This window comes from Peromyscus eremicus, chromosome 1 (genome assembly GCF_949786415.1).
Source record: "Peromyscus eremicus chromosome 1, PerEre_H2_v1, whole genome shotgun sequence".
Taxonomy (NCBI): Eukaryota; Metazoa; Chordata; class Mammalia; order Rodentia; family Cricetidae; genus Peromyscus; species Peromyscus eremicus.
In genome coordinates, this window is record NC_081416.1 from 117,524,468 (window position 1) to 117,537,893 (window position 13,426).

Sequence of the window (13,426 nt, forward strand, 5' to 3'; positions counted from 1 at the left end):
AGCTGAGAGTGTATAGTCTGATAAACAGCTCTCCCGCTTCAGCGTCTTTGTCCCCCAAATTTAAGAGATCGAGCGGTTCTCCACGTTAGCACTGCTGGGGGAGAACGGAAGCCAGATAGACAAAATGTGGCCGAGTGTAGGGGTGCAAGTCTTTCCTGTCAGTTTGGGTCCTACTTGCGTGCAACAAGAGCATCCTGGGCCACCTGAAAGGGCTCCTTCAATGAGCCGCGGTGCAGAAGGAGTTAACTCAGCTGTCAGGGGAAGGCAGGCGGCCGAAAAAGTTTGGATTTCAAGCTGCAGACATTGGCGCCCTTTCAGTCTGAGCCGCGGCGAGGAGGATGTAGAAGGAGCGTCGGGACAACGGACGGACGAAGCTGGCCTAAGGACTTGCCTACCGCGCTCCGCCTCCTCGCTTCCGCAAGTGGAGGGCGAAGCGGGCGGGGGCGGGTCCTGCAAAAGTAACCACGCCTCTTCCGCCCGCCCTGGAGGGCGGGACTGGGCGAGGCCTCGAGGGCGGGGTCTGCGGGGCGGGACCTGCAGGGTGGGGCCGATGGCGCGGGGCGGGGCCTCGGGGACAGCGACAGCCCGCGCACTGGGCAGGAGTTGCCGCTGCTGCTGCCGCCCGCGTCTTCAAGGTCTCAGCGCTTCCTCACCGGAGACCGGACTCAGCCGCCATGTCCGCCGCAGAGGAGGTTGATGGGCTGGGTGTGGTCCGGCCACACTATGGCTGTGAGTGCCGGGGGGCTTGGGGTGCGCGGGCCAGGGGCCAGGCTCGGTTTTCCCCGGGGGCTCAGCCGGGCGGGTGCTCGGGGTGGCCTGGGACCACACGGACCCGGAAGAGCAGCCCAGCTGTGTGGCTGGCAGAAAGGTTGGCGCCTGAGTCCTCTTGAGCTCCGGAGGTGGCGGGTAGGAACCTGGAGGCCTCAGCCTTCTCCAGGCGCTGCGGCAGGGGAGCCCCACCCAGCGCCTCCGCCGCTTAGCTCTACTGAGATTGGGGAAGACGGCCTGGGGTGAGGTGGCAGGAGGACTGTGCAGGGCGTGTCCTGGGCACTGGACCCAGGGGTTCTGCTTGGGCGTGGTGGGAAAGTGCAGTGCTGCCCCGATTGCTGCCTGCGACGGTGACCCAGGGTGCAGACCCGCGCGGCCAGACTAGTTACGAGGTGCAGTTTTGGGCAAGCCACTTAAGCTTTCTTGAGCCGGGTTCTCTTGTTAGCATTTCAAAAGTAAAATTAAAACACACACACACCCAAATACCGCCCCCCCCCACTTCCTCATTTTCTGTGGTCATCCCTGCAACATCAGTGAACTAATTAACTGTACGTGGGATAGTAGTTACAAGAGGATACCTTTGGGTCTCGAGTTTAGATTTTGTTTTATGTTCTGGGAAAAGTACATTCTTAAAGGATACGTTAACGTATCCACATTTATGTGTGAGATAGTGTGCTACGTTTGTGGAATTGAAGATGATTAAGACTGTGCAGTACCTTCAAAAACTATCAGAGACAGACAGGTGTACAAATGATTGATAATCAGATGCGGGGTTGGGAATTTAGCCCAGTGGTAGAGCCCAAGGCCCTGGGTTCAGTCATCAGCTGGGGGCAGGGAGGGAGATAATAAGGTGCAATAAAGACACATGATGCATGAACCAGGTATAAAAAGTAATGGGAATGAAGAGAAGGGACTTAGGGAGGCCGTGGGAGCACAGAGGGTGACTTTTGAACAGACTTGAATGATGCTCTGTGTAGGGCAGGGTGTGCAAGACATGACTTCGAGAGGGCAGACATTAACTAAATATGGTATTGAAGAATATAGGGATACTCTGTGGAAGAAACTGAATGGTGTGGTAGTGTAGTGGTGGGATTGGAAGGGAAAGGAGAGAAAAAGAATTTCCCAAAGTAGTTGAGGCCAGAGTGAGAAGGGCTGTGATTGCTTTTTAAGGAGTTAGGAATTCATTTCTTACCTTGGGATGATTATGGAGGAGGCAGGTTGCTTCAAGGTTAAGCCCACAGGCCCTGGAGACAGGTGGATTTGAACGTGGGTCCCTTTATTAGCCTTAGGGCTGGGTTCATCCAGCTTCAATTTCCTCATCTGTCCAATAGTGGTAATCACAGGATTGTTCTGGGCTATAGTGAGAGAATGTATGGAAAATGCTTAATCCCTAGCTGCTGCCTTGGGCTGTGAATAAAGAGGGAGAGTGTGATGCCCTCTGTATTAGTTCTGACCAACAAGGACAGGCCTTAGTTGGTACCTTTTGAGGCTACAAGAAAATGTAGTACATATATATTTAAAACATTTAAAAAATTGATTCCTAGGGCTGGAGAGATGGCTCAGATGTTAAGAGCACCGGCTGCTCTTCTAGAGGGCCCGGGTTTAATTCCCAGCACCCTCATGGTAGTTCAACAACTGACTGTAACTCCAGTTCCAGGGGATCCGACACCCTCATACACACACACACACGTAAAAGACCAATGTACATAAAAAATAAAAGTCATTAAAGTCGGGCAGTGGTGGCGCACGCCTTTAATCCCAGCACTCAGAAGGCAGAGGCAGGTGGATCTTTGTGAGTTCGAGGCCAGCCTGGTCTACAGAGCTAGTCCAGGACAGACTCCAAAGCTACAGAGAAACCCTGTCTCGAAAAACCACACACACACAAAAAAAATTGATTCCTTGAGAACTCCATATATACATAAAAGTGAAATATGATTATACCTATCTTCCATTGCTCTCTTTCAATAATTTATCTGAGACAGGATCTCACTGTATAGCGTTAGCTGGCCTGACCTTGCTATTTGAGACAGTCTGGCTTTGGACTCAGAGGTCCGCTTGCCTCTGCCTTCCAAGTGCTGGGACTACAGGCGTGCGCTGTCCTGACTCTTTTTTATCTTTTTTTTATGTGTATGGGCGATTTGTTGTCTGCATGTATGATGTCTGTGCACCATGTGTGTACCTGGCACCTGCAGAGGCCAGAAGCGAATGTCTGATCCCCTGAAACTGGAGTTATAGCCTGTTGTGAGCCTTCATGTGGATGCTGGGACTTGAACCCAAGTCCTTTGCAAGAGGAGCCAATTCTCTTAACTAAGACTGAGTCATCTTTCTAGCCTTTAAAAAAAAAACCAAACAAACAAACAAACAAAAAAACCCATCTAGGTCCAGTTAGTGCTGCCCCTATGTGCATGGGTATGGGGTTGTTCTCTGGAACATGGGCAGCTTACCAGCGATCACCCTCCCGTATCATATATTATGTGTATGAGTGCCTGCATGTATACATGGTGTCCTTGGAGGTCAGAAACAGGGCATTGGATCCCCTTGAATTAGACTTACAGATGCTTGTGAGCCGAGAGAGGTGGGTGCTAGGAACCCAGGTCCTTCCTCTTCAAGAGCAACAAGTGCTCTTAACTGCTGAATCATCTCTGCAGCCCCTTACCATGAGATGAGTGTGGTTGAAACCATGTGGGTTTGTTTTTAGGAAAATCATTTGTAGTGCGCCTGGCTACCCCCATATCCACTAGTTAGCCTGCTTTCCTAGGGGATTAGCAGCAATTTGATGGCGATGGCCCTCGTTTATTGCTGAGGAAAGGTACAGATCTTGGCCTTGACACTCTTTCCTTCTTGTTTTAGCTGTCCTGGATAATGAGAGACTCACTGCAGAGGAGATGGATGAAAGGCGACGGCAGAACGTGGCTTACGAGTACCTTTGTCATTTGGAAGAAGCAAAGAGGTAAAGGTGGACCAGGGAAGGGGACTGATGTGCGGTGCTTTCTTTACGCCTTGTTTTTATTTACGTGTATGTGTTTGTTTTGGTACCCGTGTATGGGTGCCTGCGGAGGTTGGAAGGAGGCGATAGATCTTCCTGGAGCTGGAGTTACAGGCAGTTGAGTCACCTGATGTGGGTGCTGAGAGCCCAACTCTGGTCCTCTCCTAACTGCTGAGCTATCTGTCTAGCCTCCAGATAGCTTTCTTTGTGTGTATTACATTTTACGTCAGAATGTTGCAGGTTGGGAGCAGAGTGTTTGTTCATGGGAACAAGTGGTCCACGGTGGTTTGTCCTCTGTGTTGAGTGTGCATACGGAAGAGATTTTTAGGGCTGTGTTATCCAGCTTTAATGTAGAGTGGTTGTTTGGGTGCTGCCGTGCCGCTGTCTGTGAGAAATAACATTTGAAGATTTATGTATTTTATGTGCACTGGTGTTTTTCTTGCATGTGTATCTCTCTGTGTGAAGGTGTCAGATCCCCTGGAATTGGAGTTACAGACAGTGGTGAGCGGCCATGTGGGCGCTGGGAGTTGATCCCGGGTTCCTCTGGAAGAGCAGCTAGTGCTCTTAACCGCAATCTCTCCAGCCCTAGAAATAACATTTTAAGTTAGGGTTTGGTGTTCTTGGTCTTAATGTTTCCTAATTCTTCACAGGTTTTTGTTTCTGTATTTAGCCTCGTTCCCCTTGTGACTTGTGGAGAGGGGATTAGGTTTGGGAGGCTGATGAGGGTAGTGCTGTAGCGGGCTGAGGAGATAGGTACCTTAGTCGAGTGTGCCCAAGGTCCTGGGAGACAAGACCCTTATCTAACAAGGTAGTGCTGTAGGTATAATTCATCCAGGTCAATGCTGCAGCATCGGGAGACCTGTCATCAAATGCATGTGCTCCCATGTGCCACACCCCCACCCCACACTTTTTTAGAGACAGGGTCTTAGGTCTTAGGTCTTGAGCCCCGTGGTGGCCTCAAACTCATTGTGTTTCTGAGGCCTATCTGATCCTCCTCCCACCACCTCCCAAGTGCTGAGATTACAGGCATGCACCACCACGCCCATCTCCTCTGCATTCGCTAGGAAGAGGATGAGCAGCTGCTGTTTATCTTTTCCAGGTATCTCACGACCTTGTGATCTTAATTTTAGGGTGTCAGTTTGTTATCAGTCACTCCTTTTGTTCTGTTGCTTCTATTCCTTTGCAAGATTCCAGAGGAGATAAGCACAATTATAGATTGTGTACAGTGAGGAATAATGAAAGATACTTGTCATCCAAGTTTACCAAAAAATCAAGGATGGTTTGGATGGGGCTGAGGAAACAAGAGTAAAGATTTGACTCTGTGTTTTTTAAATAATTCTAAAAATGTAAAAAGCACTCCAGGAAAGTTGATAGTCCATACAACAAGTATTCTTGAGCCCCAGAACTCTAAGCCCTTCAGAGGTGCCCTTTTCTCAAAAAATGACAAAAACAGCCTCAGTTAGGGTCGCCTGGACTCTTAAGATTTACCTTTTATTTTGAATCACATGTGCACACACCTAGGGAGGCCAAAGGCGTCAGAGTCCCTGGAACTGGAGTGGAAAGAGATTGACCCACCTGACATGGTACTGGAGACTGACCGGCTCTTACCTCCAGAGCCATCTTCCTGTCCTTATAGAGTCTTCCTGAGTCTCAGCTGCTTCTCTGACTTTACGGCCTGTTTAGGAAGTCAGAGGAGGATAGTAGTGATAATTTAGCAATAATAATACTATTTTTTGTTTTGTTTTGTTTTTCCGAGACAGGGTTTCCCTGTGTAGTCCTGGCTGTCCTGGAACTCACTCTGTAGACCAGGCTCAGAGACCCTCCTGCCTCTGCCTGACGCTAGTCTTCTGAGTGGAAGTTTATTACAGTAGTTTTGGTAGTGCCAGGGGTGAAGCATACCACGGAGCTTCTTTCCCAACTTCATGATAAATGAAAGTGTAGATAGCAAGGGATGAATATATTGTGAGAAAGGGAATATTTTCCCCTAGAAGTTTGTAAGGGAATGAAAACACGAAGTTCTCTGTCACTTAAACTGAACTTCTCGTGTGGAAGGTCAAGGGATTTGTAAGCTGCAGCTGGTCGCAAGGCCACCTTGTGCTCTGTGGAGCCGTTGGGACTCTGTTGAAGTGTCCGAAGACCCCAGCTCACTGATTTCCCTCTCCTCCAATAGCCCTCCTGCTTTTGTTTCGGTATTGGATTTCTACTGTGACATCGCCGGTTCACAATGTGACAGTGACGTTTCCATTTTACACTTCATTTGTAGTATTTCAGAGCATCTTGCCAATACCTGCTGTGATATTGCCATACCACTAGTCTAGCTTAAAGTTCTACTTTTCCCAGAGAACCAGGGATTTGGGCCTTGTGCTTGCTAAGTGCGAGGCAGAGCACTCTCTATCACCGGACTACATCCCTGGTACAAGGTCAACTTCTGTCCAAAGCAGCCAGCTCATTTCAGTGAGGAAACCGAGGCCTGAGCTTTCTGAGTCTACTTGGAGCTGCTGCTTAGGGGTGGGGGTCGTGTCATCTAGGCTGGCCTGGAGCTCACTCTGCAGCTGGAGGTGACAGGAACCCTGAGTCCCGTGCCACAGTTGTCCGCCACCACGCCTGGCTCCTCATGGTTTCTCGGTTAAGGAATGTTCCTTATTTGTGCAGTGGTCATTAACTGGGTGTGTGGTGTGCACATTAGACTCTCCCGGGAGAGTTTTTACAGATGTAGACAGTCCGGACTTTACTGTGGAACATGTCAGTAAGTGTCCTACTGTTGAACTGTGCCCCCACCTCCATACCCAGATGTTTTAAATGCCTCTGGTGATCTAGCTGGGCCTTCTCACCCCAGTTGAGAAGTAAGATGTTCTTGCTTTTAACACATTTTAAAAACTTGAATGGTTTTTCGATCATAACCTCTTAGGGAGTTAACAGTGCTCTTAACTTCCTTTTCAAGTGCAGCACTAGTAACATTTTATTTGCAGAATTCCAGAGCCTGTACCTTCTGACGGGAGTGGCGTCCAGCGTAGAAAAGCAGCCCGTTTAGCTAAGCCATCGAGAGGCCATTAGTCACTGAAGGGCTTTTCAGGTGGCTTTTGCAAGCTTAGGAAGTGACTTAGGCAGCAGAGACATTTGTGACAGTTTTATTTTTATTTTTATTTTTATTTTAAAGCTTTGTACATAATAGTTGTACATCATCTTGTCATACCCTAGCATTGTGGAAATGCTGCCTGTTTTTTTCCTAGGGAGTAAATGGTATCAAATTTGGATTCAGTACCAGGCCCTCTGTCCCCCATCCCCAAAGCCAACAGCAACCTCTGATTAGAAAATCAGCTATGGAAGTGTCTAAGTTACAACTAGGGAGAGCCAAGAAACCTGGCAGTGTTATGGTAGGCCCAGAGGAGTAGAATTTCTACTAGTCACTTGATGCCTGCCAGTCAATCATCGTTAGCCAGGACTTCCTCTCCCTGCCCTGTTGCCTCACCTGGGCAGCTGGGCTGTGTCTGATGCTCTTGGGCTCATCTTCCCCTCCGGCAAAAGCCCAGTGTGCCTTTTTGGGTTGGCCTGGTTCTATTTCCTCTCAAGTTGGAGGATCCCCAAGGTCTGGGGTTTACATCAACTCAGAGGCCAGGAATAAAGATGAGAGAGATCCAGGGGAGAAAGGCTCCCTCCTCACTTCTATTTATAACTCTACTGCTCCTGCTGAGCACTCCACCTTTTAGTACAGAGGCGCCATTGTGTGTCCTGGGGCTCTCTTTCCCCAGACCTTTAACTGAGTTTGTTCCTGGGGAGAGGGAGCCGTGTGGAGAGCAAGATTGGATGCGTGAAGACTGTTATGTTGTCTGTGTCTCTGTGTGTAGAGAGATTAGAGTATGCTGCAGGACTGGGTTTGGGGTCATAATTCCCCAAAAAATTAAGAGTAGATTTCATAAAAGTATGTCCTGGGAATAGTTGAGAAGCACAATGCAGAGATTTCTGCTTTATTGAAAAGTAGCTTCAGTATGAAAGTTAAGTTGGTATTCTAATAAAATTTTAGAATGCTAAGGGCGGTATAGCAGAGCAAAGACTATCAAAGGATGCCTTTTAGTGCTTACATCTATCTATATCTATATCCATCTATCTACCTACCTGCCTGTCTGTCTGTCTGTGTCTGTTCTGATTGAGCTTGACATTTGTTCAGCTAAGGAGTATCTGCATAAGTCAGGAATGCCATTTCACCCAGTTGAAGAAGCTGACATTGACATGTGAGGTATGTAGACACTCAGGACTCGAGACAAGAATGTAACAGAGAAGGATCAGAAGGTAGCTAGGGTAAAAAAAGACAAGGAGCCAAGAAAGAACATGTTAGGTAGGTCAGGGGAGCGGAGAGAATATGGTGGGTTTGGAGGTGAAGGAAAATCCAGTTAGGTTAAAGAAGACAGTTAATTCTAGTACTCTCTCAGCTAATCTACTTAGTCCCTTCCTTCAGGGACTTTTGGGCGTATCCTTTTGAGTCTTCCCTGGGCCACCTTCTTCTGAGTGCCCACACCCCAGCTTAAGGGTATAGACACTCCCCCGACTACCTTTGAAGAAGGCCAGTCCAGGCTGTGGCTGGTTGGAGGTTGTCGGAAACTACATGATGTTAACAAGAGCTAGTATTAAACGGAAGCACTTTACCTTCAGTGGAGGGGAGTTGAAAAAGTATTTTGGAAAGAGAACAGCTCTTGGAAACAGATTCCCTTTTGTGTGTACATCTTTGCTGTCGGCATAGAACATTTTCTGGGTTGGCCTCTGTAGATGACCTTCCTGAATGGTATTAGAGTTTCAGGAACATCTGGCTATTTCCAGGCTCTGACTCTGATTTTGAAAACAGAAGTTAACATATTTACAAGGCAAAACCCCCTACTGCGTAGACGAGGTAGCTAGAAAAAACAGCATGCTCACCAGCGTTCAGAATTCTTAGACGGAGAAATGTAGCTTAAAAGTGGAGGAAAGAAAAGATGTGTTATTCACATAGTAACAGTGCTACTCAGACAGTAACAGTGCTACTCACACAGTAACAGGGCTACTCAGACAGTAACAGGGCTACTCAGACAGTAACAGTGCTACTCAGACAGTAACAGGGCTACTCAGATAGTAACAGTGTTACTCAGACGGTAACAGTGCTACTCAGACAGTAACAGTGCTACTCAGACAGTAACAGGGCTACTCAGACGGTAACAGTACTACTCAGACGGTAACAGTGCTACTCAGACAGTAACAGGGCTACTCAGACAGTAACAGGGCTACTCACACAGTAACAGTACTACTCAGACAGTAACAGTGCTACTCAGACAGTAACAGTACTACTCAGACAGTAACAGTGCTACTCAGACGGTAACAGTACTACTCAGACAGTAACAGTGCTACTCAGACGGTAACAGTACTACTCAGATGGTAACAGTGCTACTCAGACAGTAACAGGGCTACTCAGACAGTAACAGGGCTACTCAGACAGTAACAAGGCTACTAGATAGTAACAGTGTTACTCAGACAGTAACAGGGCTACTCAGACAGTAACAGTACTACTCAGACAGTAACAGTGCTACTCAGATGGTGACAGTGCTACTCAGACAGTAACAGGGCTACTCAGACAGTAACAGGGCTACTCAGACAGTAACAAGGCTACTAGATAGTAACAGTGTTACTCAGACAGTAACAGGGCTACTCAGACAGTAACAGGGCTACTCAGACGGTAACAGTGCTACTCAGACGGTAACAGTGCTACTCAGATGGTAACAGGGCTACTCAGACGGTAACAGGGCTACTCAGACAGTAACAGTGCTACTCAGACAGTAACAGGGCTACTCAGACAGTAACAGTGCTACTCAGACAGTAACAGTGCTACTCAGACAGTAACAGGGCTACTCAGACGGTAACAGTGCTACTCAGACGGTAACAGTGCTACTCAGACAGTAACAGGACTATTCAGACAGTAACAGGGCTACTCAGACAGTAACAGGGCTACTCACACAGTAACAGTGCTACTCAGACGGTAACAGGGCTACTCAGACGGTAACAGGGCTACTCAGACGGTAACAGGGCTACTCAGACGGTAACAGTGCTACTCAGACAGTAACAGTGCTACTCAGACAGTAACAGGGCTACTCAGACAGTAACAGTGCTACTCAGACAGTAACAGTACTACTCAGACGGTAACAGTGCTACTCAGACGGTAACAGTGCTACTCAGACGGTAACAGTGCTACTCAGACGGTAACAGTACTACTCAGATGGTAACAGTGCTACTCAGACAGTAACAGGGCTACTCAGACAGTAACAGGGCTACTCAGACAGTAACAAGGCTACTAGATAGTAACAGTGTTACTCAGACAGTAACAGGGCTACTCAGACAGTAACAGTACTACTCAGACAGTAACAGTGCTACTCAGACGGTAACAGTACTACTCAGACAGTAACAGGGCTACTCAGACAGTAACAGGGCTACTCAGACGGTAACAGTGCTACTCAGACGGTAACAGGACTACTCAGACGGTAACAGTGCTACTCAGACGGTAACAGGACTACTCAGACGGTAACAGTGCTACTCAGACGGTAACAGGACTACTCAGACGGTAACAGTGCTACTCAGACGGTAACAGGGCTACTCAGACAGTAACAGGGCTACTCAGACAGTAACAAGGCTACTAGATAGTAACAGTGTTACTCAGACGGTAACAGTGCTACTTAGACAGTAACAGGGCTACTCAGACGGTAACAGTGCTACTCAGAAAGTAACAGTGCTACTCAGACAGTAACAGGGCTACTAGATAGTAACAGTGTTACTCAGACAGTAACAGGACTACTCAGACAGTAACAGGGCTTCTCAGACAGTAACAGGGCTACTCAGACAGTAACAGGACTACTCAGAGGGTAACAGGGCTACTCAGAGGGTAACAGTGCTACTCACGTAGTAATACCGCTACTCACACAGTAACAGTGTTACAAACGTGAATTTTCTTTCCTCGTATGACTATCAGTCACTTTTTACCAGACTCCATTGTAAACTTGACACATGTGTAGTAGGGACAGGATGTGGTATGGCATAGGCCTTCAATCCTGGCACTGGGCATGCAGGAGAAGAGAGATAGGCAAATCTTTGTGAATTTGAGGCCTGCCTGATCCACATAGTGAAATCCAGGGCAGCCAGGGCAATGTAAGTAGATTCTGTTACTCACCCTACACCTCCCTAACTCCCCAAAAAAGTGAATCTGGGGCTGGGGAATGGCTCAGTGGTTATTGGGGTTAAAGAGTGCTTGAGTTCAGATCCTCAGAAACCCATGAGAAATGCAGGTGGGTGGGGCCCATCTGTAATTCCAACCCCAGAAAGCTGTCAAGTATGAATAGCATCTCGACAAGCTCTAGGTTTGATTGAGACCCCGCCTTGATGAATGTGTGCAAGAGCGATGGAGGATGATTCCTGTGATAAACCTTAGGCTTCCCTGTTCATAAGTGTGCATACACAAACAAAAATAAATATGTATATGTAAACATACACACACATGAAAATTGGAACAAGACGGTGGTGGTGGTACACCTTTAATCCCAGCATTCGGGAGGCAGAGGCAGGCAGATCTCTGTGAGTTCAAGACCACCCTGGTCTACAGAGCAAGTTCCAGAACTACACAGAGAGATCCTGTCTTGAAAAAAAAAGTTTGAAAATGAAAAAAAAAAAACCAAAATAAAAAAAGTGAAGCTGTCTGGGTGTCTAGAATGGTAATTCCAGCCTCTGAGAGGTGGAGACGTGGAGGCTCAGGAGGTGAGAGTCACTGTGAGCACCACAGCCGTCAGCATGGGCCACACGAGACTCAGTCTCAAGTCACAAAGAAGTAGGAGCTGGGGTGAGATGTGATCTCAACACTCGGGAGGCTGAGACAGGAAGATCATGAGTTTGAGGCCAGCCTGAACTGCAAAACAAAAGGCAGGTGTGGTGGTGCACTTGTATAACCTCAGGACTTAGAGACTGAGGCAGGAGGATTGAGAATTTGAGACTAGCTTGGGCTTCAAAGTGAGACCTTCCTCAGAATCAAAAAACAGAATAAAACGAAACAGTATTAAAAGTAGGCTGATAAAATCCGTCAAGTTGTTAGTAGGTACCGTCATTACTAAGAACAGTCACACAGCTACCCCTCATGATTCCTGTAACTGAGAAAAGTAAAAGAAACAACCCTTGAAGATCTTGACTCTTGAGATAATTGGGCCATGGAAGAGAATGTTGAGATACTTGGGCGGAGTGGAAAGAATGGGACTTTGAGTTTGAGCAAGTATGTGTTCTGATTCTGGTTTTGCAAGCCGCTTAACCTCAGGCAGTGGGACTGTATTCCTCTGTGGAGTGGGAATACTCTGCATTTTATAGAGTTGGTGTAGGGGTTAAGGGGTGGCCCAGGGAGATACAGAAATCACTCAGTAAATGCATTCTGTTTTATTGAATTTTTATGTTCTTTGGTGTTTTATCTGCATGTACAAGAGTGTCGGATCCCCCTAGAGTTACAGAGAGTTGAGTTACTATGTGGGTGCTGGGAATTGAACCCGGCTTCTTTGTAAGAGCAGCCAGTGCTCTCTAAAGCACTGAGCCCCAGTGAATACATTCTTTATCCTTGTCTGTGGCCAAAGGAAGATCTGAAGATTTAATAGGAACTTGAAGCAGTGTTAATACACTTTCAGAGTCCTAAGTAAGCGGTACCCAGTGTGTGGCCTAGGATGCATAGCCGTGCATGTGGCCCGGCACCTTTGTGCACAACAACCTCGTGTCACAGTGTCAGTAGTTAGACACCGTGTAAGCTGGTGGTCCTAGTGTTTCCACTGGAGGCTTGTAGTTTTTTTGGAAAGGAAACACAGTAACAGGAGAATGGACTGAGAGAGTAAGGAGACGGCCTTATTGACTACTGTACCCTGTATCTAAAGTTCTTTTACCATGAGATAATAAAAGAAAAGGGAGGGATTAAGGAATTACCTGTGTCTGTACATAGTTTTCGTTAGTTGTATCACCAATTTAAAAGATCATTTTATGTGTGTGTGTGTATGTGTGTTTGTCTGTATGTGGGTAGGTATGTACACACGCATGCAGGTGCTTAGGGAGGGCAGATGAGGGATTTGGTCTCCTGGAGCTAGAGTTACAGGCTCTTGTGAGCTTCTGACGTGGGTGTTGGGGACTGAACTCAGGTCCCCTGTAAAAGCAGTATGTGCTCTTAACCATTGAGCCATCTCTCCAGCACTACAAATTCAAAATTCTCTTGCCGTTTTCAACATCTACATAATATTTTTATTTAGATTTATTCAGTTTAAAGCCATGCTACTTTGATTATTGGCCAAGTTGAACATTTTCTTACATTTTTGTGTGTAGTTTTTATTTTCATATCCAAATTTTCTGTTGACTGCCTGTCTTTTTGTGTTTATGCGTGTGTGCGTGTGCGTGTGCGTGTGCGTGTGCGTGTGTGTGTGTGTGTGTGTGTGTGTGTGTGTGTGTGTGACAGGATCCCATGTAGCTCAGGCTAGTTTTGAACCTTTGATCTTCCTGCTTCTTCTTCCCAAGTCTGGAATTACAAATGTGTGCAAGTTAGCCGGGGATAGGGGCACATGCCTTTCATCCCAGCACTCAGAAGGCAGAGGCAGCAAGGCCACCTTGGTCTACAGAGCAAGTTCCAGGACAGCCAGGGCTGCATAGAGACCC

General features: G+C 47.3%; 1 protein-coding gene across 1 annotated transcript in view; it reads left to right on the top strand.

Annotated features, from left to right (window-relative positions):
• The first annotated feature begins 575 nt into the window (after window positions 1-575).
• Iqgap1 (IQ motif containing GTPase activating protein 1) overlaps window positions 576-13,426 on the top strand; it is a 100,431-nt gene continuing 87,580 nt past the window's right edge. The window contains exons 1-2 of the mRNA XM_059272370.1: window positions 576-729; window positions 3,619-3,718. Coding sequence (XP_059128353.1) covers window positions 675-729; window positions 3,619-3,718 — 155 coding nt within the window. The 5' untranslated portion in view covers window positions 576-674. The remainder of the gene's footprint in view (window positions 730-3,618; window positions 3,719-13,426) is intronic.